This window comes from Notamacropus eugenii, chromosome 1 (genome assembly GCF_028372415.1).
Source record: "Notamacropus eugenii isolate mMacEug1 chromosome 1, mMacEug1.pri_v2, whole genome shotgun sequence".
Taxonomy (NCBI): domain Eukaryota; kingdom Metazoa; phylum Chordata; class Mammalia; order Diprotodontia; family Macropodidae; genus Notamacropus; species Notamacropus eugenii.
In genome coordinates this window covers 565,898,639-565,925,927 of record NC_092872.1, presented here as the reverse complement: position 1 = coordinate 565,925,927, position 27,289 = coordinate 565,898,639, and the positions used below count along the sequence as shown (strand labels likewise).

The following is a 27,289-nucleotide window of genomic DNA, read 5'->3' as shown; positions in this document are numbered from 1 at the left end:
TCCTATATGTACATGTTATACATATACATGTATATATGAAATGTTGTTGTCATTGTGTAAATTGTTGCAGTCGTGCTCACTTCTCTCTTGCCAAGTGAGAAAGTTTTTCCCTAGATAACTTGGTAACACTGGGTTATTGAGTTCTGCTCTTTCTGAAACTCCCATGTCTAGTCTGTTCTATCAAACTATCTCTCTAGTTTTTAGTCAATATGAATTACCAGATTTTTTTTATCACTGCTACTTTATAATGTAGTCCAGGTTCTGAAAGTGCAAGTCCCTCTTCATCTTTACTGTTTTTCATAATTTCCCTTGAAATTCTAGGCCTTTTGTTCTTCTGAATAAATTCTGTTATCATTTTATCAAGCTCTGTAAAGTATCCTCTTGGTAACTTGATTGGTACAGCATCAAAAGTATAAATTAATTTTTATAGTATTGTCACTTTTTAATATTGGCATAGCCTCACCATGAGCACTGAATGTTTCTCCCGCTAATTAGGTTGTTTCTAAATTCTTTAAGAAGTCTTTTGTGTGCTTAAGGAAATTGATCCCCAGATATTTTATGCATTTTGTAGGTATTTGGAATAGTATTTCCCTTTTTACTATTGCTTCTTGTGTTTTGTTATTATTATTTTAAAGAAATGCTGTTGATTTCTGAGGATTTATTTTGTATCCTTCAACTTTGATGAAGTTATTAATTGTCTCAGTATCTTTACTGATTCACTGGGCTTTTCCAAGTAAATAGTCATATAAACAAACAGGGATAGTTTTATCTTCTTCTTGCTTATCTTTATTCCTTTAATTCCTTTCTCCTGCCTTATTGCTATTACTAGCATTTCCAGAACTATTTAAAATAATAGTGGGGAGAGCAGGTCATAGTGATTTAACAGCATATGATAGACAAGATCTCTTCACTGCCTCCCTCCTCCTTTCTCAGTTATCACTTCCAAGGACTTTTTTCCCATCCTTCTACTTTTTTTCTATATCCAGAGTACTGTAACAGATGGTTAAATTAGAAAAATAAGTTGGCACTTAAAAGATCTTTAACCCACTAAGACCATCTTTTTAATCCACTGTTATAAGGGTAAAAATGTGATGTTATAAGTAACTTTGTCTTTTTGTCCTTCTTCCCATAATCTGAGTTGGGTAAGTATTTAATAAATAGGAAGTCTGAATGAACACTTAAGAAACACTTTTAAGAAAAGAACACTTAAGAACACTTTTAAGCAGAAATTTCATTACCAATTTACAAATCAAAATTGAAAATAGCAATATGATAAACCCAGTTATATTCTTTATTTTACTGTTGTAAATTTATTATTGTTATTCAACATTTTGTATGTGGCTTTACTTATTTGATTAAATACTTTAATCCCATTCCCATTCATTCTCATTCACTTGCTCACTTTTTGTACAAAGCATGTGCTTTGATCACTGTGCCTTTAAAGAAGTAAAATATACTTCGTTACCTGTAAGAAAAGTGATATTACTTGTTAATGACAACTGAATTGCCATGTAATAGTACAGACTAGCTTCTGTTTTTATGTGTGCAAGTTGAGCATTTCTGTGAGAAAATCTTTTTTAACTAAAGTGTTATTATGTAACTTGTGGCTTGAGTATGAACATATGCATACTATAATTACAAAACAATTAGATTAAACTAGAGAGAGTAAAAACAAAATATCTACAACCAAAACTGTGACAATTGTCAAATATGAAAATCTGTGATAAATCTGTAAACCCCACTTTCCTTTAAATATAGCAAAGATTTTTACATAGATTTTTCTTTATGCTGACATGAAGTTTAAAAGAAAACACACTGTCTCAGTTTTTAAGTTAAATAGACATACAGCTACTTATGAGTAACCTAGCTACAACATCTCTTAAATAAAAATTTATCTTTAGCAAGCATTGGAAAAATATAGTCATAAAGATGAAATACAAACATGATCCCATTAAAGAAAAATATTCTGTAAAAAGTATTTATTTAATCAAAACCCTAGCCATCTTTTTAAGATCCAGTAAAAAGTCAAGTCTAAACTTCTATGTCATTTATTATCTGTAATTTACATGTGGTATTTATTTACTTACCCTGTTTTGTTAGGTTTTTTTTCATCCTCATGTTTCTTTCAAAGCTCAGGTCTAGTTTGTCTTATCTCCCTAAAAATTTTACTTTTCTAATCCCCCCAGCTGCAAGTCCCCACCCCCCTAAAACTTTTACTTGTATTTATATATTTTCTGTGTACTTAAGTATGTACATATTACATCCTGTGATAGAATCCAAGTTCTTTGAAGGGAGGGACAATTTTATTTTTTTCTTTCTAATTTCCATGCTTGGCACATGGTAGAGCTTCATAAATATTTACTAGGCAAAGAACTGATTTTCGACTAGATTAACCATCTAATAGCCAAGGTTGCAGCATCAGAGTTTATTGTATGCCCTTAGCACCTAATATAATGTTCACAGACAATGGTTAGTAACTATTTCTTTATTAACTGAGTATCTCTGCTTCAATTTTGATCACTTTACTTCTCTGAGCCTCAGTTTATTCACCTGTTACAATGGCAGTAATAATATTTACACTACCCATCTAACAAGGTTGTTTTGAGGAAGGCACTTTGTCAGCTACTAAAGTGATATATAAAAGTGAGTCAGAGGGGCACGATGGAGGAAGTAGTATTTGAATTGAACTTCTCAGGATTGGTTGGGTTCCATCAGACGAAGAGTATGAAAGAGAGAAGAGGAAAGAAAGACGAGAAGTTTAAGACTGAGAGAAAAATTGTCTAAGACTGGAAAAGTAACTTAAAGGCTATGGAGAAGGCCTTGAATGTCAGGGTAAGGAGATGAATGATAGTTTGATATTTGATTGGGAATTATTGAAGGCGTTTAGAAAAGTTAATCTGATAGCAGTATAGAACAGATTGTAGGGAGCAGAAAGAACAGTTGCTGTGTACTTGTTCAGGTGAGACATAACAATGGTGCTAATATGTTGGCAATTAAAAGTATGAATGTAAAATTGGAGCCTATGGAAATTAGGGCATGTGAGGACCCATGTAGAGAGTAAAGGCAAAGATTATACTTCGCATTTGAGCCTGGGCACCTGGAAAAATGATGGTGCCAGTAATAGAAATAGCATAATGAGGAAGAAGAGCACTTTGGGGGAAGGGTGATATGTTCAGCTTTCATAATGTTGAGCTTAAGATGTGACAGGTCCCTGCTCACAAGACCTAGAGGAAGGGGACATGGAAGAGGGCATTAGAGCTGTGTCCAAGTATTTGAAAGGCTAATGTGAAAGAGGAATTAAATTTGGCCTCAGAAACAACGTAGAATGAGCAATGGAAGAAGTCAGAAAGATTCAGATTTGGAATTGATATAAGGAAAAATCTGTTAACAATGAGAGCTATACTGAAGTAGACTAGACTGCCCCAGGTGCTAGGTGGTCTGCCCTTACTTAGGCCTTTGCTCTTCCAGACTTTTGCTTGTGTTGTCAGGAGGATTCATTGTTTTCAGGATACAGTTGAACTTGAAATAGCCACTTAGGTCTTTTCCAACTCCTGAGAATTTATAATTCTTGATAGTGATATTAAAATAGATTGTATTTACAGTAGAACTAGCCACCAAAGTTTGTTAAATACTTACAGGGGACTTTACTAAGCATATTAGGAAATACAAAAGAGCAAGATTTGATCACTACTCTTTAGCTACTAGCTGAGCATGTGTCAGCAATATGTATTAGAATGGAAAGATTGTCAGTATTTACATTTTGAAATTCCTTTTTTTAAAAAAAAAGTACAACACTATATGATTCAACCTAAAGGACACTGATGAAAATAATTAATTGAAATTATTATTATCCTTTCTCTTGCATTTAAATATGTAACCAATCCATCTTTTAAACAGGTCCACTTATGACCATGAACATTTTTTCATTTATTGACTCACTAAAATTAGGGTTCTATAACCATTGAACAGCACAAAACTGTTTGGCCCTTTCAGGAATTGAACACCTAATTTTGACTGTAATACATTATCTAAAAGAGCATGTTACTGGTTACAGATTGTGCTTTGAGTTGTTTTTTCCAGTAGCAGAAAGCAGTTTTTGTTGAGCTATCTTCATTCTTTGACCTGGTTCTCAATGTGACTAATGACATACATTTGTGAAATAGCTAACTTTTGTATAGAATTGTGGCACAGTGGATAGAATGCAGTCCTGGAGTCAGGAAGATTCATCTTCTTATGTTTATGGCCTCAGATACTTAGTAGCTGTGTGACCCTGGACAAGTTACTTACCCCTATCTGTCTCAGTTACCTCATCTGTAAAATGAACTGGAGAAGAAGATGGCAAATCACTTCAAAATCTTTGCCAAGAAAGCCTTAAATAGGGTCTTGGAGTTGGACATGACTGAAAAGAACTGGATGACACATATGGGATTGTAATTTGTGGCTTTAGAATATTGTTATTGTTATTTTCTCTGTATGGATCTAATTAACCTACATTAAAACAAGTAAATCCATGTTTTTAATACCATCATGGTTTAGGGAAATCAAGCTAAACAACTCAGGTAAAGGTTAGTGTAAAGCACTTTAAATACCTAAAGTTACAAAATGAGGAATGTAAAGATTGATGTTAAAATATTAAAATAGAAGGAAAGGGTAAAAGTATTCCTTCTTAAGATCAAGCACATTTATGTAGCAAATTAAAGTTTGATCCTATCACTAATTTTCAATGGCCATGAAGAATATAGGTGGGTAAGACTTTTCCTTTAAAGCATTGAGAGTCTATGACAGAAAAAGTGACTCTCAGACTTGACAAATCTCTATTTCCTTATGTACAAATTCTTGCTTCTGATTTTCTAGGAATCCTTTGGTAACCAGAAGACACCAACAACCCAGTCCTGGCAGTAAGCATCAAAAAGGGCTGTCATTGAAAAAAATCCCCAGAACCAGATGGATTCACAAGTCAATTCTATCAAAGATTTAAAGAACAAGTAATTCCAATACTATATAAACTATTGGGACAAATAGACAAAGGAGTTCTGCCTAATTCCTTTTATGACACAAATATGGTACTAACGTTTAAACCAGAAAGAACAAAAACAGAAAGAAAACTATATGCCAATTTTCCTAAAAAGTATTGATGCAGTTATTTTAGATAAATTATTAGCAAGGATATTACAACAGTGTATCACAAAGATTATACACTTTGACCTGGTGGGATTTTCATCAGGAATGCAGGGCTGGCTCAGTATTAGGAAAACTCTCATCCTGATTGACCATATCTATAATAAAGACAACAAAGGTTGTATGATTATCTCAAGTAGATGCAGCTTTGACAGAATACAATACTTTCATTCCTATTAAAAACACTAGAGAGCATAGGGATAAATGGAACCTTCCTTAAAATGATAAGTAGTATCTATCTAAAACCATCAGCAAGCATTATCTGTAATGGGGATAAGCAAGACGACTCCCAGTAAGATCGGGGTGAAGCTAGGATGCCTAGTATCTCCACTTTTATTCAGTATTGTATTAGAAATGCTAGCTATAGTAATAAAAGAAAAAGCAATTGAAGGAATTTGAATAGGCAATGAGGAAACCAAACTGTCATTCTTTGTAGATGATGTGATGGCCTACTTAGAAAATCAACTAAAAAACTAGTCGAAACAATTAACAACTTCAGCAAAGTTACAGGATATAAAATAAACACACAAAACATCAACATTTTTCTATGTTACGAATAGGAAGAGATAAAAAAGAGAAATTCCATTTAAAATAACTGTAGACTATATAAAATAGTTGGGAGTATATCTGCCAAGACAAATCAGGAATACATACACACAATTACAAATTGCTTTTCATACTAATAAAAGTCAGATCTAAACAATTGGAGAAATATTAATTACTTGTGGTTAGACTGAACCAATATAATAAAAATGACAATTCCACCTAAATTAGTTTATTTACTCAGTGCCATGCCAAATTTATTTTACAGAGTTAGAAAAAATAACAGAATTCATCTAGAAAAAGAAAAGGTCAACATCAATGAATGTGAAGGAAGGTGGCCTACCAGTACCAAATCTCAAACTATTATTACAAAATGATAATTATGAAACCATCTGGTACAGGCTTAGAAATAGAATGATGGATCAGTGGAATCGATTAGATACACAGTAGTAAACAACCATAGTAATCTAGCGTTTGACAAACCCGAAGGTCCAAGCTTTTGGGACAAGAATTCATTCTTTGAGAAAAATTGCTCGGAAAACTAGAAAGCATTTTGGCAGAAACTAGGTATACACCAACATCTCACACCATATACTGAGATGCAATCAAAATAGGTTCGTAATTTAAACATAAAGGTTGAGACCATAAGCAAGTTGGGGGAACAAGGGAAGAAGTTATGACCAAATGAGAAAGAAAGCATTCCAAGATATAAAACAGATACCAATGCAACCAAGATTAGAAGGAAAGCAGGAAACTGGGCAGGGGGAGGCAGGATTACAGCAAGTTTCTCTGATAAGGTCTCATTTCTCAAATATGTAGAGAACTTGGTCAAATTTATAAGAATATCAGTTATTCCCCAGGTGATAAATGATCAAAGAATGTGAGCAGTCAGTTTTCAGATGAACAAATCAAAGCTATCTATAGTCATATGAAAAAATGTTCTAAATCACTGTCAATTAGAGAAATGTAAATTAAAACAACTTCAGGGTACTATCTCATACCTATCAGATTGGCTAATATGACAGAAAAGAAAAATGACAAATGTTAGAGGTGATGTGGAAAAATTTTGAACTGATCTAACATTCTGGAGAGCAATTTGGAACTATTCCCAGAGTACAAAACTGTGTATACCCTTTGACCCAGCAATACCACTACTAGGTCTGTAGATCTAGACCTATGGAGATCAAAGAAGAGGGAAAAGATCCTATTTGTACAAAAATATTTATAGCAAATCCTTTTGTGATGGCAAAGAATCAGAAATTCAAGGGATGCCCATCAGTTGGGGAATGGCAGAACAAGTTGTGGTATATGATTTTGATGGAATAGTATTGTGCTATAAGAAATGATGAGCGAGATGCTGTCAGAAAAACCTAGAAAGACTTACATGAACTTATGTGAAGTGAAGTGAATGGAACCAGAACATTGTACATAGTAACAGCAGTATTGTAGGATGATTAACAGTGAATGATGACTTAGCTATTCTCAGCAAGACAGTGATGGAAAACATTTCTCAAGGACTTATGATGAAAAATGCTATCTATTTCCAATGGAAGAATTGGTGGAGTCTGAATGCAAATTGAAACATAGTTTTTAAACTTCTTCATTTTTCTTTTTTTTCTCTGCATTTTCTTTTCCAGCATGGCTAATATGGAAATGTTTTGCATGTCTGCACATGTATAGACTATATCAAATTGTTTGCCTTCCTAAGAAGTGTGAAGGGAGAGAATCTGGAACTCAAAATTTAAAAAAAAGAATATTTTAAAAATTTACATGTAATTGATAAAAAATAAAATTAAAAAAATGGAAAAAAACAAATATTAGTTTAAATACTAATTTAAAAAAAGAAGACTGCCATTGTACAAATGTGCACAAGCAACCCTTTCTTAGTTTTTAATGTAACTGAGTGGAAGATAACTACCTTTTTGGTACTACTCCAATTTCAGTGATGATCATTACTGAGTAAATATTTTCTAAGTTGATAAAAATCTGAACAGTGTAATGAAAATGCCAATAAAGAGAAATTGAAATATCTGACTAAAGAGATTTCTTTGTAATTATATAAAATATGGCCTTAGCAGTTTATAATAGAATTTACCTGAAGCTGAAGAGTTAGTTGATTGCCCCATACCTAAATTTAGTAAGAAAATGCCAGGTTTAGAAGAGCATTTCAATCCTTCTTCCTATTAATCTAATCCTTGCCTTTTTTTCTCTTAAAAGTTTATTTTTTACTATATTTCATTGCTAGTAAATTCTTGATCCATTGATATGAATTTTCCCTCTGGTGCAGAATACAGTTCAGTCACACCTTCCCCACCTGTTTAATTCCCGTATGTGCCTTGCCATCAAAGTTTGTACAGCATGTCTAATTAATTCACTGGAGACCATTCACGAAATCTTTTAGTATACTGTGGGTACTGATACTTTCAGTATCTTTTAGTATTGCTGCTGTCCATTTCTCCATTTGTCCACCTTAATATTCCTATGTGACCAGTCCATCTCCTTTCCCAATCATACATTTCCTTCAATGTCTTTTAAACTATTTCTTACATATAAACTACCATTGAAAATAATATTGCAGTCTATTTATTCCTAGCATGCATATCTCCATAGCTCTTTGTGTATCATATAAATTTGATTCTCCAGAGATAATAACATTCTATGTTTTGCAGTCATATTAGCATCATCAAAAGCATACATCAAAATACAGGGTTTTGTGTCGGAATTGTTCAGAATCACTGAAAACACTGTGCAGTTTCTGCAATGCAATCCAGCCCAATCTTTTTCTTTTCTTCTTTTTAGCTCTAGTCTCAGTATCACAGAATCTTAGAAATTTAAGGTTTGAAGGGAACTTGGTAACTATATGGTCCAGTCTATAACCAATAAAGAATTCCCATTATGGCATACCCAAACAAGTGGTCATCCAGTCCTTCCTTGAAGACATCAAATGAAAAGAACTTTCAAACTGCCAAGTCAGCCCATTCCTCTTTGAGATAAATCTAATTGTTAGGAAGCTTTTCTTGACAGCAAGCCAAAATTTGCCTCTTTACACATTCCACCACTTGCTCCTAGTTTTTCCTTCAGAGTCTAACAGGGCAAGTCCTTTTTCCATGTCATATTCTAACACTAATAATAATAATAATAATGATAGCAAAGATTTATATAGCACCTACTAACCTATTATGTGCCAGGCACTTTATGAATATTATGCTAAATTAAATAAAGCTATCATGTCACTCTTCTCCAAGCTAAGCCTCTTATTTCCTTGAATTAATCTCCCTTTGTTTGCAGCCTGTTAGGATTCTGTCACCAAGTAGATTTTTTTAAAAGTCTTCTTTTAGATGGACAACCATATTTTGGACAGATACTGAAAACGATCATGGAATAGGATCCAGAATTGAATAGTTTGTAAAAAAAAAAAAAAAAGTTTGTAAAAATAATTTGTAGAAAGTGTAAAGTTCATTTAAAGCCCCTGGCTTTTCTCTGAAGCAAAAGGAGCACCTTTTTAATGCCAGAATTCTTCTGGTGTGGTTGTGTGACTGCAAATCATGAAATAGTACAATCCTCAAAGAACTGAAATTGATTACTATCCACCCTGCAATGGAGAAGTGAGTGGTAGACATGTACAAACTGTATCATATTACAAACTTGGGATTACAAAAGAGAAGCCGAATAATAAAGAATGTCATTGATGAAATATTTGGGAAAAAAGAGACTGAAGGATAACTAATTGTTTATATCTATCATTGATATTTTTATGATGCCAAGATAAATGAGGGCTGGAACATTGCGGATGAATTATCTGTTGAAAACTTAGAGAAATGTGTAGAAAAGCATCTTACAGGCTAGGCAAGCATAGACAAGTTGCATGCAAAATTGGAATTCCCATAGTAATGAGATCCATTTGAGCATTATATTCCTATTTAGCACCAAAATGCGAGAACAGTGGCCTTTTAAACAGTTGCCAGTGAGATAGTTGTCGGTATATGCATTTTTTGGTTGTTGTTTATTAAGCTAATTATCCTAAAGTAAATCACTTGTGCTGGGAGGAAAAAGAAAGCATAGACACCATCATGTTTATGGTGTTACTACTTGAGGAGATTAGTCCATGAACCAGTGAGAGACCCCTGTGTAGACCATCAGTAAATTCTAAGCTAGACTTTGAGAATCCCTGAGTCACCACATTTGAGAGTGAAGTATGGAAACGTCCTCCGAAGAACCAAATACATAAAATACTTATTCTGAAATAAATTATGTATTACAAGATATTTTTATGAAACGGCCTTGGGAGTTTTTGGACCCAAAAGATCATAAGGTGATTTGATACAAAGGGATATCAGGGATAGCTAGAGAAAGTGAGAACTTCTATTTAACACAGTAGTGATGAAATGCTTTTTTCCTCCAGTATTTTAAGCTTCTTTGTTATTTTCAAGCTACAGTTTATTATTTGATTCATTGTTGTTCTTGGTCAGACCTGTAATTACATTGGTATAGGGAGTGACAGGTGAGAAAATTCTCTCTAGTAATGGAGACTGGCACTTGCTCTACAGCTTAAGAGTCTTAGAGAGTTGCCTAGGACACTAATTGTGACTTGCCCAGAGTCATTCAGGCGATAAACATTATTAAGCACTTACTATGTACCAGAGTCTGTGGTAAGTGCAACACAAAGAGGAAAAAAAAATCCCCTTCCCTAAAGGAGTTCATGATCTAATGTTGGAGATAACAAACAAACAAGCAGGCTATAAATAGGATAAACAGGAAATAATTTAAAAAGAGAAGGCACTACAATTAAGAATCATGCAGCTAGTTTGGGTCAGAAGCAAGATTTGAAGCCAGGTCTTCTTGACTCTTAGACTAACTCTTTGAATGTTTATCTATTATGCTGTACTGCCTCCAGGTATTGGCTATGAAACTAAATTAGATTATTTAAATTAATGTGGGCCAAGATGTTTGCTACAGTTTTGTTATACTGATTACTGTTTCATTTTAATACTTTTACAGAAGAGAATCCTCAAGAGCCACCAAAGAGAAGAAGAAGAAGAAAGCGGAAACCAAAGAATATGTTGCAAAATCCCCATAATGTCCATGTAGAACAAACAGAATTTGAGAAGAATGAGAGCCATTTACAAGAAAAATTACAGCCACAGCATACAGATGGTCCACAAATAAGCAAAAATAAAAAAAGGAAACTGAAAAAGAAACAGCAAAAGGAAAGGAAGAGAGCAGCTGGCCTACTAACAAAAGCCACTGGCATCAGTTTTACGTACCAGCCTGAGAGCAACAGTGAGGCTGAAGATTTTAAAGATACCAATGAAAAGGCAGATGGCATCCTAGACTTCTTGCAGGCGACACAAGAAATTTATTTCTCTGACGGTATGTTCTCTCCTATTTCATCTTTAGAATAATGGTACTAGTTTTAAATTCAGAAAATAGGCAGCGTCATTCATATGTTTCTCCATAGAATATTCAAAATAAATAAATAGTGAAGAGAAAAATTTAGGATGTTTTAACTCTTCCAAACAAATGTATCTGTGCCTTGGTTGCTGGCTCAGGATATACCTAATGGAGCAAATTGCAGTGAGTCTCAGTAAAGTTCTTAAGAAGGATGATGTTCAAAAAACAACAAATGAATAGTTCCACTTTAAGATAGGTGGTCAGCATTAACTCTGCTTCTATATAAAATAAATACAAATATGAGAATTTGGAAAATTCTGCAACTTTATTTTCCTAAGTTCATTGGAAGTAAAAGTATTAATCATTTATTCTTCTCTCTTTTCTTCTGTAACGCCAATGTGATACCCATAGCAGCCACTATGAATATGCATGCATGCTTCCAGGGTAAATTCACAAAATATAATAAACTACCTTCCTCAAAGGCAAAACCAAAGTATTTATTTGGGACATCATTAGAATACCAGGAGGTAAGATTGAACAGAGTACTTCTCAATAATACAGAGAGCACCGATACCTTAAACGTTCTTTCTGTCAGGTCTCCCCAGAAAATCAAGTTCCCCTGGACAAATTCTTCCCTCTGCCCACTCATAGCTTGCTTCTCTCTCTCTGCTCCTTGAGACAACTGCTCCCACTCACAGTTTGCTTCCCTCTCTCTCTACTCCACCTGCTCTCACCCTCTGCTAGTGCTCTCACTTTCTCTCTCCTCCTTGGGCAAGTTCCTCCCAGTCTGAGCTCCATGTGATCCAGGCTTCATGTGACCACAGGCTCCATGTGATCACAGGCTCTATGTGTTAGGCCTATCAATGGGCAGGGAAGATCTTCCTATTCTATTGATATTACATCTTACCTACTTTTAGCATGCCTTTATTGAGCACTTGCCGTGTGCAGAAGAGTATCTAATATATGCTAGTGAAATCATTACTGTTTATCAATACTAATGATAATGCCTTACATTTGTATAGGTATTTAAATCCCTGCCCTTGGTGATTTTAAAAAAAAAAAGTGATCTGTATGAGCCCATATGGGTTTGCTAGAAAGATATACCAGATCAATTACATTTCTTCTTTTGATAGTCATGAGACTGAGGGTGTGCTGTATTGACAAGGATCAGTCTTACTAGTCTCATTATATCATTGTGGACAAAATGGAAATTCAGAGACTAAATGATAGTCATTAGATGGATTTAGCTATTTAAACAATGTACTCAATGTGTTTCAATGAATAATTGCTATTCTGGAGAAATTCTATTCTGTGACTCATCCTGATTCAGCATTTTTATCAGTATCTTGAATAAGTATTTTTATCAGTATTAGTCTTCTTGACATAGAATACATGTTTATCAAGTTTGTATATCCCAGAAAACTGAGAATAGTGCCTAAGGTTAATTGATAAATGGATTTGTGCTTTCCATGTACACATGCTCTGGGAGTCTCATGAACTGAATTTTTTTTGGTTTTGGCACTAGTGTGACTTGGCATATTTTACCCAACAACTCACATGGGTACTTCTTTGAAAATCGGAGTCTAAATTTATTAATTGAGCAAAATTAAAATGTAAATGATCACATCTGGGAAACAAAACTGAGAGACAAATATACAAATCATTGTTTGTTAAAAATGAGAATTAATTCAGATAACTGCTTTTCAAAAGGTATTCTTAAAAGTTTTCGTTGTTAAATCAACTTCTGAAAACATAACCAAGCAAAGAATGTACTCAAAGAAGGGAAGTGAATAGCAAATGAGATGAGATTCATGTACGTGCACAAATGTGAATAGCAAAACAGAAGTTGAAACTACAGTGTTTAAGGAACATGTCTCTAGAATAGCAACACAGAACAGTAGAGATACGATCTTATTGTACTGTCCTTGGTATGGGGTGTGTTGAAACTATTGGTTAAGCAGAGTGGTAGTAATAGACCTTAGTTATGGACTCTGTTGTATGTCTTCTATGTACAACATGAATGGTCTTATGTTCATGGTCTTAGTTCATCTGTTCTTAAAGCAGTATATTCTGTTACCACGTATCTGGAAGAATAAATCTTATTCAGAAGGAACAGAAATAAAAGTAGGTGAGGGAGAAGTATTGGTGACACTATATATTAAGAAGACATATATGAAGAATATTTGGTGAAGATCAACTAAAACAAAAATGGAAGAGGAACAAGGCATACCAGATGAAGTAGAAGGAAGATGGAGAAATTTACTTCATCACGGGCACCCCAGAAGTACAGGTATTGAATTGAGATCTGGAGAGTCATCTGTAAAAGAAACAGACGTGCATCCTGGATTGGTATCAAAGTTGAATTAGACGACCTGAAAGGTAGCCTCATACTCTAACTCATAGACAAACTGTGATAGAATACTCAAGTTACACTTGGAGATTTTTTTTTAATTTTTTTTTTTTTTTTAGTATTCATTTAAAAATTAATTTAGCTTCCCCATCCTACAGTGGCTTTATGCTATCAAAACATGTAGTAACTGTAAAGAAGCTTATGATAGACATCACATGATGTGGAAACTTGAAGCCAAGAAAGGTCAAGTGTCATGCCTAAGCTAACACAGATAGCACAGAGCTGGCATTGAAACCTAAGTCTCTAATGCCAACATTCTTTCATTGTAAATGAAGGTAACTGCTTCAACACTGTCCTCTTTTCTTTCCAGAAATGTTACAAGAATTGATAAGAGAATGTTTGTTAGATTGAACTATAAAAAAAATCTTAAAATAAGCTTTGAAATAAAATGTCCTTGCCTTTTCACTTCTACCCTCCTCCACATTCCTAGCAGCTGCACACTTTCTCCTCATTTCCTAGTGAGATGTAGTTGTCTGTAATGGTTGCATTCCGCTGGCAAACCACCAAAAAAAGGAGAAAATCTCAGCTTTGGGATATGGCTTGTCCATGGTGGTCCAGCTATGTGCTTGAAAAACCAACTTTCCACCACATGCCAGTTCTAAAAGGCACATGTGCCTGAAGTTCTGCGTCTTTTTCTCAGTCCATGGCTAGACTCACATGCCTGGGAATAGCCAAGCTCCTTTCTGAGGCAGCAACCTGGAACAGAGGGAATTTCATCTATTCTTAGGTGAGTAGTTCTGGCTCTGCTGAGAAATGATATACATACACATTTCTCAGATTCTTTAGTTACTGATGAGAGTTTAGTTTCCAGAGGCATAAGTCTCCTTCCCCTTAACATCAGAACAGTTCATAGATCCTTTTTTTGTAGTTTACCTCAACAAACTATAGTATATAGGCTGTGTCAATTCTTGTTTTTCAAATTTAACATGCTTTAAAAACTGTGAATATATGAAAATAAAAACTTATAAATTAGATATAGGGTAACTATTCGCATTGCAAAAAAGAATTCTCTAGTTCTCAATTCAGCAAAAAACTTTTTTTAAATAAAACAATACCATTAAATACTTTAGCACAGTGAGTTTAAGTGTTACTTTGGCAATCATTGATTACCTAGCAGAGCCCGTTTTTGAGTACCTTAATTATTAGAAAACTCTTCCTTAAACTGTAGTAAAAATTTATCTCCCTTTAATTTCTATCTTTTGAAACAACACAGAATAAACTTACCCCCTCTACCATAGATTCATAGAATTGGATGGAATTTTTTGTCAAATACTCTCTATTTTTGATTGGAGAAGAATTAAGGGCCAGAAGGTAGAGCAAATGCTCAGCTGCACCATTAATGAAAAGATACCCCAGTGACTGACTGATATTCAAGAAATTCCAAAGGTGAGGGATCAAACAAAAGTCGAGACTAACTGATTAAAGCCAACATTGAATGAGATGCCCAGAAAATCAGATCAAAATAGATAGGACAGGGAATGGAAGAAATGAGGAAAAGCATCAAAAATCATGAACTAGAATGCAAGACTATATAGAGCTCAGTAATTCTTGGGGAAAACATCTTGTGATGTGATAAAGAAACAGGGTGATGCCAACTATACTGTCCTTTGCATCTCAGAGGAGATGTTTCTAGGATCCAGGAACTGGATACAAAGATCCTTCCTAAATTGTCCTCTTAGAGACAGACTTTGATTTAGTGGTGTACCAACACTGAAATATTCTCACCAGCATAGGTTCATGGTTTCTCACATATTCCCACATTCACTATTCCTGTCACACCTTTCCTAGTCAACTTAGGCAGTCAGTAAACATTTATTAAGCAGCTACCATGTGGCCAAGTCCTGTGCTAAACTCTGAAGATACAGGGAAAGTGTGACAGTCCCAGCCTTCTAAGAGTTTACAATCTACCAGGGGATGAGGATACACAAAATGAAGCTGAAAAGCAGAGGGACATGGTGAAATCAGAGATATCCCAGAGTTATCCTAGAGTAGTACAATCAAGTAAGAAATGAGATGAATTGGTTACCTACTTAGAGGTTTTGAAATTCATGTCTCCATTAACAGAGGGTAGTGATTAGGTGGAATACCAAGGCTGATGGGATCTTATAGGATGATGAAATGTACTACAGAAACTTCCATGTTAGTAATTAAAGACAACTCTGATAGTAGACTTTCTTATCTGTCAATCAAATCAGGAATGAAGAAGGCTAAGAAACTAAGGAATGAATCTTAGGACTGTGTGGTGACCAGTGACAGATGGGAGTTATTGTAGATTTATAGGATAAAAAAAGACTGAATGAACCAGGAATCTTTATTATATAGATTACCACTGAAGCAAGCCATTCCTAGTCACCTACCTCGTGATTACTGGGGGAGTGTAGTATTTAGATGTATGAAGTAAAGAATATGTTGTTTGCATAAAAAAAGGATATTTTGATTGTGGAAAGATAGTTATTGTTATAACTATTTATAACCTCCATTTCCTTTCCTTACTCTGACAACAAATATATTCAGGTCTCTTGAGTTGAATTTAGCAAATAACTCTTCCTTACTAAACCCTAAAGCCTTTTCTCAGTGTTTCCCTTCCCTCATCTTTCTGTAGCATTTGCTACCATCCACTGTCCATTCCCTCTTAATAGACTCTTTCCTTAATTTCCATGACATGCTGTCTTGTGTTTCTTCTCTCTAAGTGCTGCTTAAATTCCTTCACTGATTCTTCTTCCTCTTGCTCCCAAGATTAGCTGTGTCCTGGTCTCTCTCCTCTCTTCCTCTGTGTTTTTTTCTCTCTAGTCTCATTCACTATTATGGCTTCCATTATCACATCTATGTAGTTGGTTCTGATCTGTATACACGGCCAATCCCAAGCTCTCACCTGAGCACCAGAATCGCCTGGCATTCCTTCTTCCCATCTCTGCCATCTTGACTCACTTCTTCATAAGATCATAGGTCTAGAGCAGGAAAGAATCTTAACAGAAATCTAGACCAAGCCATATAGATTCACAAGGAACAATTAATGTTAAATTAACCTAATTTCCTTTCTAGTTAGGATTATTTACTAGCAAATCAGAGAAATCCCATAGACAGTACATCTTGATTTTATCTAAGTATTTGATATTAAAATTCATAAGAGTCTTGTAGACAAGATGGAAAAATGTGGGCCAGATGACAGTATAGTTAGGTGAGTTCATAGCTTTTTTGATTCTACCCAAAAGACTTGCTGTACCTTTTCTTTATGTCACTGGTTGCATAGCTCCTAGGATGCCACATTTTAAAAGCCAGTACAAATGATTATTTGTAGCAGCCCCATAAACAAATCAAAGAAACGAGGAAAGTCTTTCTCTTTGGGAGACGATTATTTTATTTTGTGAACCAACCTTTTTTTAATAAAATGAGGTTGAACTATCCCTATATAAATTTTTTTTGAGTGCTGATTTTTAAAAAAATAATCATTTGTTATGGAACCACTTTTAAATAATTTACAATTAAAAGCATACAAAAAATTTTTATAGTAACTTCACTATCTGTAGTTGTTGCTTTATTTTTAACTACTAACTTGTTCTTTGTTTTTGACACATTTCACAAACATGGAAATACCTTTTATCTTTGATTTGTCTTTGCACATGTTTTTCAAATACAATGTACTGCTGTTGGGAAGACACTTGCACATACTCATTAATAACTCCATTTAGCATGATAGACATGCCTATGTAATGAAAGTCAATTTAGATTTTTGTTCTTTTTCTGTTAGTGTATATGTGTGTTTGCATGCAAGTATGTATTCCCTGTCCTCCAAATCATTTGTCAGACTATACTTCCGGGAGGTAACACAGAGTGTTAGAGTTAGTGGATTTTGGATCAAACCCTAGATTACAGGTTCTTACTTTACTTTGTCTGTCTTAGAGAATTATTGTGAAAATGAAATGATATACATAAAAGTACCACTATAAAATAATATATAATATCAGGTAGTGTTGTGACCATTCCTTTTGTAACATTGACCAATAGTATTTCTGTATAAAGTTATTCTTGAGTGATATTAAAATTATCATAAATTTAAAAATGCCATAAAAATTGAATTATCATTTATTAGAATGTTAAGTGGTCTTACCTTGTTTTCTTTAGGTAATTTTAAATCTGGTTCAACTGCCTGTTTGGAAACTATCCAGGAGGTTTTTAAACATCTTGAATTTCGTCGCATAGCGTCCTCAGATATTATGCTTTTGGACCAGATGAAAACTCTGGTACTTTTACAAGATACTGAGAGATTAAAAAGTGCTTTGGAGCAGTTTCAAGAACAATGCCTGATGCCTCCTGGTATGTATTGCAATTTATTAATCATAGTGTTTATTATCTTTTCAAGGTTTGACTAAAAAAGAAACTTAAGAAAATAATAATGAAGCAGCATCTGCAATGATATACATGTGGTTTGGTTGAATAACATAGTCTCAAAGAGAAACACTTTCATTGCTTCTTTGATTTGTTTATGGGACCACTACAACCACTCCAGTTTTTCATCGTATGGTTAGTTTAGAGAATTGTTAAATCCCAAAGGGAAGTCTATAGTTTTATTTGGAGTAGAACTTCTCTCTTCTTCCTCTTCCTTTATCTTCTCTGCTGGAGTAATTAGTATATTTCCTACACCCTTCAATTCTGGAAGCCAAAAAGAGGAAATTAAGATAATCAGTATTTAACTTTCATCCAGGATATTAAGTACCTACTATGTCAGCATTATTGTAAACACCCAAGGGAAGAAGCAAAGAAGTGTGCATCATAGAGTCTGCCCTCGAGAAGTATAAAGTCTAGTTGGAGAGGGTCAATACTAATGCTAGCTCTTTTTGTGGTGGCAAAGAGTCGGAAATTGAAAGAATGCCCATCAATTAGGGAATGGCTGAACAGGTTATGGTATATGAATATGATGAAATACTGTAAAAAATGATGGAGGGGCATAGGTTTAGAAAGACATAGGAAAGCTTACATGAGCTGATGCAAAGTGAGGCAGGCAGAACCCAGAGTATAATCTACACATTAGCATCAGTGATGTAAAGATAATCAACTGTGAAAGACTTGGTAACTCTGATCCAAAGGACTCAGCATGTAAAATGCTATCCACCTCCAGCTGATGGTCTGCGTACAGAATGAAACATATTTCTATTGCTTTTCTTGATTTTCCTTGCCTTTTTCCTTTTTTTTGGAACATGGCTAACATGGAAATATGTTTTCATAATTTCACATGCATAATGAGTATCATTTCTTTCTTGCCTCAATGGATAGGGAAGGAGTAAAAAGAAGTAGAGAATTTGGAACTGAAAATAAAAATAAAATATTTTTAAAACTAGTAATGCTAGACATAAATGACAATATAACAATACAAGCAATGTCATAAACTTCCATGTAGTTGAGTATCAAATGAGTGATACAAGTGATATGTGTTGTGAAATTAAGGAATTGAGAGATCACTGGTTTCGACTGATCAGGGATGACTTCATGGAGAGAATGGCAGTTGAGCCAGAGTTTGACATATGGTGTGAGATTTATAAAAAGAAAGGATTTTCTTATTTTTTTGAAAGAAGAGAGAATCTATAGCAGATTTAACCCATACATAACTGTATACTACTTTTGAAACTGATAGTTTTTTTAATTAATTTTCCTGTGTCCTTTTCTTATTCTAATTCAGAAAAAAAAAGTCTTTCTATTAAATTTAAGGTCAGTGTACATTTACTTTAGGATTAATATCAGACACATAAAGACTAATACCTAATAACACTCTAATGGAAAGATTATTGGTTCTTTAGTCACTGAACCTAGATTCGGATCCCACACCTGATACTTAACTACTTACAGAACCTTGGGCAAGTCACTTAACTTCCCAAGACTTCAGTTTCATCATCCATAAAATAAAGAGATGGACTCCATGGCCCCTGAGCTGTCTTTCAGCTTCAGATCTACGATCCCATTCGTAATCCCTTTTTTTTTCTTTTGCCTGTCCTGCTATTTTAAGTACACAGCAAAAGAAGAATAGGTAGAAATAGAAGAATACAGGTTAATCTTAAGCATCATACAGAAAGTTAATTTGTGATATATATGTATATATTTCAAAGTACAAATTGAGGAAAACTTTGGATATAAAATAGCATGGATTTTTTAAATGATGAAAAAGAATCACTTTTTAATCATATTATCACATGTATGTATCTGTAGCTATATATTTACACAAACTTAGTCTTTGATGATATTTTTTACTTTGTAGGGCTGTTTTGTTTTGTTTTGTTTTGTTTTGCTTATTCAGGTGTTTTATTTGCCGTAGAGCAGAAGTGCCTTACCCGACTTTGCATATTGAATTCTCAGATGGCTTCCACAGTTATGCCTCACTTAATGTAGTAGATATATTTCTCAGTACCTTCATATCAATCAAATGATTGTACTAGAATACTGAAAATGATCTGTATTTTCATTATGGTTTTTCCCTTCCCCAGCACCACGGCTGGCCATCTTCATGAGCTGTATGGTACTAGAGTTATACCGTACATTCCATTGCTGACCCTGAACATGGAGGATCTGCTAGAGCTTTTGGCCTAGCAGGATTTAGGAAGTTAGGGTTACCTCTACCCCCAGTGGGGCATTGGAGGAGAACCTTAATGAAGGGGTGTCCTGACCAATTGTATGCAGATTAGTGCCTTTGTGTGTTCTTCTCTTAATAGGCATGGAAACTCACTACTTAAAGGATTCTCTTGTAATACCAATGTTAGGAAAAAGAAATGAAGTAAGCACCTCCTGTTAAATTCCCAGTCCACTCATCTTATGATAGTGGTAACCCTAAGAGCATAAACTCTGATAGCTCTGACCTGACTAAAGACTTCAATTAAAACTGCCAGGAAGATGACTGAATTATATTGCTCTCATTATGGCCTCCTCAAAGCCCCAAGAAATGTGCCATATAAATAGTGAAAACAACACTAAAAGGAAAGAGGAAACAATTCCCCTCAAGGTAAGTCCTCTAGAAAAAAAAATAACAGAGGACCATAATATAGCTCACCACATTGTGCCCATCATTACCTATACAAACTGGGCCCAGGTTCTAAATCTCACTGAGAGCATGGCATGGCTGAATGGTATCAGATAGTCTGTCAAGTACAGCCTTTTGTTGTCTCCCCTTAGCAGTGATTCAGCTAAATTACTTTCCTCTTTTCCCATATTACCTTTGTCCTGGAGACCTGTCCCAGTAATTTAGAGAGAACAAGCTGCCAAAGAGTAAAAACAGTGTCAGCAGTGTAGGACAGATCATAGTGTTATCTAGAACCCCTCAAAAAGTGACTTTTTGGTGAAAAGTCAAATGATATATGGGATATAAACCTTCCCCCCACTCAACAACCCCAAAATAACTTGAAAGGCAAAAAACTAAAGGAAAGAAAATATCCCAGCTATAAGAAGTAAAGGAAGATGACCTCTAGCAAAATTGCTGAGATGAGAAAGTCATTAAGTTTCCTCATTATATGGGGGAAGGTAACATGCCATTTAGAGTAAAGGAATAAATAACAAAAGGCATGGAGGGGGAGAGGAAAGAACTCATGATGGGAAGTATGTCACAGACAAGCAAACAGACACTAATAAAGAAAGGGAAAAGATTATCAAACACATGTGAAAATATTCCAACACAAGGAACATATTCACAGGTAAAGAAATCCCTGAAGAAATGGAAAGGATTATTATAAACTCTACAGAGCCCTAAGATATGACATTGGAACAACTACAAAAACCTCCAGAATAGGTCAAAAGAACAATGAAAGAATTTAAGTTGTTGAGACAGGAGGCACAGTGGATAGACCATGGAGTTAGGAAGATCTGAGTTCAGATGTAGCTTAAATACTAGCTGGGTGGCCTTGGGCAAGTCATCTCACTTCTGCTTGCGTCACTTCCCTCACTATAAGATGAGAATGATAACAGCATCTATTTCATAGCATTATTGTGGAGATCAAATGAAGTATTTTAAAAACACTTTACACAGTGCCTAGCACATAGTACTTGCTATATAAATGCGTATTTCCTCCATAAGGAGGGAATGGTTATTCCCTAACTAACAGATAAGCTGGATAGAGAAAGGAATGTTGTCCTTGTTTTCCAGATGCTCCACCTTGAATTATGGACACAAAACAGAAGGAACATGTAAAAAGAAAAAGCCCACAAATGAGATGATAGATATTGGGAGTGTAACAGAAGGGGAGGGTTTTGTTTTTTTTTCTATAGAAGTACTATAGATGAAATGTTATTCAAATTAGAGGGGGAAGGAGGTGAGAGAAGTAGTCTTCTGCACTATACTCTTTTTATAGTTTCATAAAAGGAGTGAGAGAGAATATGAACTCAGGGAATAAGATCAGGAAAATGGAAGGGAATAAGAAAGAGGCTGTAGGAGAAGATGGATCAGACTAGGGAAGTCAAAATACATTTCAAGGACTAAGTGCAGATTTAAATTAGGAGGAAAAATAATAAAAGTAAATTGAACAAAACATAAACTTAATAATAACTCTAAATATAAATGTATTAAACTCATCAGTAAAATGAAAGGGAATAGAAGACTGAGTAAGAAAGCCAACACAACAATTTGCTGCATTTGGAATATTTATTGCAAATTATAAGGAATACTGAATTACTTATTGCAAAATACTTATCTCAAATTGTAAAGCATATTTAAATATTTATAGCTGCATACTTTGTGATTGCAAAGGGTTGGAAACAGAGAGTATGCCCAACAGTTCAGGAATGGCTAAGAACTGATATAGGTTGAAATTATGAGAATCAATCATAAATACAGTGACTACAGCAGTGCAAATGAAAAAGATCACTGAAGCTATACTCTGAGTAATTTTTAAACTAATGAAGGTACAGATAATGAAACCTCCCTCCCTCCTGAGATGCAGGGTCATGTTGGGGAAGAATGGTCTTTATGTTGTCAGATATAGTTACTATATCAGATATTTGTACTTAGTTGTACTTAGTTTTCTACTTAGTTTTCTTTGACTTAAGGGAAGATTCAATCTGGAATGAAGATAGGGGTTTTTTCCTCCACAGATGATTGTGATATAAGGATAAAAGTCATCAATGAAATATTTTTTGCCAGTTAATAAAATAAAAGATACAAATACTTTTTTGGGGGGGTGTAGGTATGTGATTTCATCAGTAAAGTATGAAACACCTTCTAGAGCTCCAAATCAACAACTGGTGATAGTTTTATAGAGTTTCCTCAGGGTTTAAAAAGTTAAATGACTTGCCCACAGTCACAATAGCAGTATATGTCAGAGGTGGGATTTGAACCAAAGATGCCTTGATTCTAAGACCAGCCCCCATAGATTGAGAATTAGGAGCTAGAATAAAATGTGTTATGTTTGAGTTCATTACCCTCAAAAGGTAGGAATTGCAATCATGATTTCACTTCAGGCAAAGATAAAATTGATCATGTCAAGAGAGAGGTAAACACAAAAATTGCATTATGAATAAAAGCACCAAAGAAGGTAAAATGGTTTTATTAGATGTAGATATGTGTGTATGCATTTTTAAATGAGATAGCATCCAAGTTCCTAAAGGAAACACTAAGACATATTGCATAAAGTAACAAAATAACAACTATATGCTTTAATAATCTTCTAAATCTAAGAGAAAGATGAATGAATTTACATGTAGATCCAAAAAGTGTTAGAAGTATTAGAATTGGAAGACCTTTGGTAATTTCTAAATGAGATTATAGAATATACATATTTATGACCATCATAGGGATCATTCCCCCCAAAATGATCAAGTACTAGAGCACAAAGATATCATAAGTAAATGTGAAAATTAAGATATCCATTACAGAACATCCTGCAATAAAAATATCAACCAATAAAGGTGATAGAAGCAAAAGAAACAAACCTAAATAGAAACTAAGTAACACTTTTTCTAAATAACAAGTGGATCAAAGAATAACATAGAAACAATGAGTATCTTTAAAAGCATTTTAATAAGAAATAGTGGAGCTAGGGAGCAAACTTGTGACATCATTGATATAAGAAACTCCTATATGAGGAAACCCCTTTTACCAATGCAGGTCAGCACTGTCTCTGCAAAATTCCTAGAGCATTGAAACATTAAGTGACTTACCCAGTGTTATACAATCGGTATATGTCTTAGAGGAGGGACTTGAACTTAGGTCTTCCTACTACCAAGGCCAGTTCTTTAACCATATTAACAGTAGAAAGAAAGCAGTAATGAACCAAGAATGTATTTTTTAAAAATAACAGTGCCCCAAAATCACCAATGATTAGAGAAATGCAAATAAAAATAACCCTGAGATTTCACTTCATACCCTGCAAATTGGAAAAAAATGACAAGAAATAGGAATAGTCAATGTTGGGGGTGGTGTGGAAGGAGAGACACAGTAGTGTATTGTTGGTGGGTCTGTGAAATGGTATGAACTTTTTGAAAAATAATTTAGAATTATACAAATAAAGTGGCAAAAATGCTCATACTGTTTGAGCCAAAGATTTCCTTATGGGGCTTATAACCCAAGGAAGCCATCAATAAGAAGAAATTCCCCATATGCTCCATAATATTTATAGCAGCACTTTTTGTGATAGCAAAGAACTGGAAACAAAATAGAGACCCATCAATTACTGTTTGTTCAGTCATTTTTCAGTTGTGTCCAACTCTTCATGACCCAATTTGGAGTTTTCTTGGCAAAGATACCGGCATGGTTTGCTTTCCCTCTCCAATTCATTTTACAGGAAACTGAAATAAACAGTTAAGTGACTGGTCAGGTTCTCACAGATATTGACTAGATTTGAACTCCTGAAGGTGAATCTTTCTTATTCCAGGCCCAGCACTACACTACCTAGCTGCCCATCAATTGGGGAATGACTAAATAAATTGTTAATATAATAGAATATTTCTGGGCTGTAAGAAATAATAAGTATGATGAATACAGAGAAGCATGGAAAGATCTATATTATCTGGTACGGAGTAAAGTAAGCAGAGACAAGAAAATACACACAGCAAATTATAAAGATCAAATGGGACCCAAGTGAAGAGAGATGAGAAGATTCTCCCAAATCACCCTTTTCATGGAAGTGGGAGGTCCATAGGCATTACACATTGCATATATTTTCAGACTTTTTCAAAACAGTTATCCCTTCCATATCATGGGGGGTAGAGGCGCAGTGCCCCCTTGATCTGGAAAATCCATGTAAAAGTTTTTGGGCCTCCCTTTATACTGGAGAAGAAAAATGATTTTTTTTTCTTTTCGGTACTTTATTGCAAAGTTTGGGTTAAGTATTTGGTCATAGGCTCTATGTCATCTGCTGACCTTTGTGTGTCATCTATAACTTCTGCAAAACTTCCCAAAAATTTCCATTTAATTTCTTATGCTGACTCAGGATATATCGAAAACACAATGGGGCAAGTCAGGATGTGGAAGGGATAACTGTATATAAAACAGTTCTGCTGATTTCCCCCACACACACTCTAAAAAAGTAATATTTTTATATGGGATATCTTTCTAGGAAGGAAATAGGGACAGATACTTGGGATAACTATGGTGATATAAGAAAAAAATTGATAAAAACTTTTTTAAAAAAAGAATGTAAGCTCCTTAAGGGCAGGAACTGTTTCTTTCTGTTTGTATTTGTAGTCTCTGCACTTAGCACAGTGCTTGGCACACAGTAGCTTAATAAATGCTTGCTGCATGCCCTTAAAAAAAAAAAAAAAGGCTATCACCAAGCAAACCTGACTTCCAAAAGAATTCCATTAAGTTAGAAAAGCTTTGATTTTTAACCAGCTATGTCCCAGGGTCTTTATTTTACCCAGTCTAGCAAAATTCAGAGAGGCCCAGCACTAAAGAGTTGACCATCTGGTGATAAATTTTGAGATCATAATGGACATCTCTATAGGGATAAATTAAATATTATTTGGCTTACTGTGCTTTTCAACATTCTTTTCTAAAAACTGTAAATCTACAAGGGTCAGAGCTAAGGTAACGTGTACATTGTTAGAAGTTTCTCATCTCTAAGTCACATGTGTTACATTTATGTGTAATTTAAATGAGATGCTACTATACCAAATTTCTTGCTATTCCTAAATGTCAAGTTTACATTCTGGCAGATTCTTCACAATTTACTTGGTTTTCAAGAGTTCATGTATGGCAAAACACTAGAATTATAATTCATAATGTATAATTTTTTTTTTCTTTTCAGACCATGCAAAAGAAATCGCAACTCTTTTTCATTACTGGATTACAGATATCCTTCCTATAAGGAACAGGAAATAAGGTCCGGATGCCCATCTGCAAAGAGTTAAAATTTAATAATAAGAAAAAGCCTGAAAGAAGACATATGAAATGCCTGAGAACTCTAAATGACAAAATTGGTTTTAAAAGAAAGTTCTTTATTTTTACAGTGTAAATTGAATATTGTAAATTGATAAGATATATCTGTTAATTTGCTTGTACAAAATAAATACTGTTGTACCTAAGATTTTAAATTTTAAAATAAGAATATTAGAGTTAAAATGTTATTTTTACTTTTATTTTTTTAGTGTATAGATCTTAAATTAACATTGAGATTGTGTTTTATTTTTCTATTGGTCATAAAGGAAACAAAAATATATTTTCTTTGTGGAATCAAATCAACTATTGTTTTGAAGCTATAATGAATTTTTCAAATGTCAAAATCACACTGAATTTTAAAGTATTTTTTAGAATGCTTTATTATCCCTCAAACTGTTTTGATGCTAGGTTTCTGTTGTTGAACTTTTGTGGGTTGAGTGGGAGTGTGGATTTTAAGATCACTTGCTGTGGTATAGATTTGGAGTCAGAAGATCTGGTTTAAAATCATGGTCCCTGTTCCTTACCATCTGTGTTTGTACTTCGTGTTTTTTTATGAAAATTAGAAACTTTCACTTAAAGGAGATTGGGCTAAATGACTTCTAGCTCTCCGTTTCACAGCTTAGAGGTCAAGTGATCCATAATCAGAGAATTTTAGAGGTCTGAGAAAAACTTAATTCAAATCTGTTATAGCTTTTTCAGGGTACCAGTGAGGAAATGACCCAGAAAGATGAAGGGATTTCCCCAAGGTTCCCCAGGTCTCCTGACTAAGGAAGGAGCGGCAAGGTATTATATACTCTGAGGTCTGTCTACAAGTAATAATGCAGAAACCATTAGAAAATAGAAGTAAATGAGTAGTTCTACCTTGCTGTAATAGCAGTCCCACCCTCAAACCCCACGTCTATTCTTTTTTCTTTACCTCAGTTCTTTCATTGATAATACTTTTCATCTAACAGAATATCCTTTTACATAACAGTATGAAGAGTTAAGGATTGTTCACATCAGGAACTGGGGGCTTGAAGGAGGGGATCATAAAACTGAGTGACCAATCATGCTTCTTCTAGAGTTTTTGTTTGCTTGTTTTTTAATCAAAACAAAACAAAAAAAAGCCATGGCACCAGCATAAGTACAACACAAGCAATTTCTTTGGTCAAATTCCAGCCACCTGGCAACCCTGTTCTCACTCCCTTCTCCCTCTTTGACCCTTTCCTTTTCATTTATCTCTCATCTTCCCTGTACTTTCAGTCAATTTGGTATTACTTAACTGACTGATAAACCTCCATTAAGCCAACAGCAGTAGGTAACTCCTTGGACTTGATCAATCAGAATGTTAGAATGAGAAGGAGCTTTGGAGATTATTTAACCTAGTCTTCTTACTTTCCATTTGATCTATGGCTGACAAAAACATTGAGCAAAGAACACTT

General features: G+C 34.5%; 1 protein-coding gene across 3 annotated transcripts in view; it reads left to right on the top strand.

The window, feature by feature from the left end:
* The window catches only part of ERICH1 (glutamate rich 1), a 96,323-nt gene extending 69,931 nt beyond the window's left edge, over positions 1–26,392 (top strand). For all 3 annotated transcript variants that reach the window (XM_072634355.1, XM_072634356.1, XM_072634357.1), the window contains 3 exons: positions 10,720–11,091; positions 17,645–17,836; positions 25,738–26,392. In XM_072634355.1, the coding sequence (XP_072490456.1) occupies positions 10,720–11,091; positions 17,645–17,836; positions 25,738–25,811 (638 nt within the window). In that variant the 3' untranslated portion in view covers positions 25,812–26,392. The remainder of the gene's footprint in view (positions 1–10,719; positions 11,092–17,644; positions 17,837–25,737) is intronic.
* The last annotated feature ends 897 nt before the right edge of the window (positions 26,393–27,289 follow it).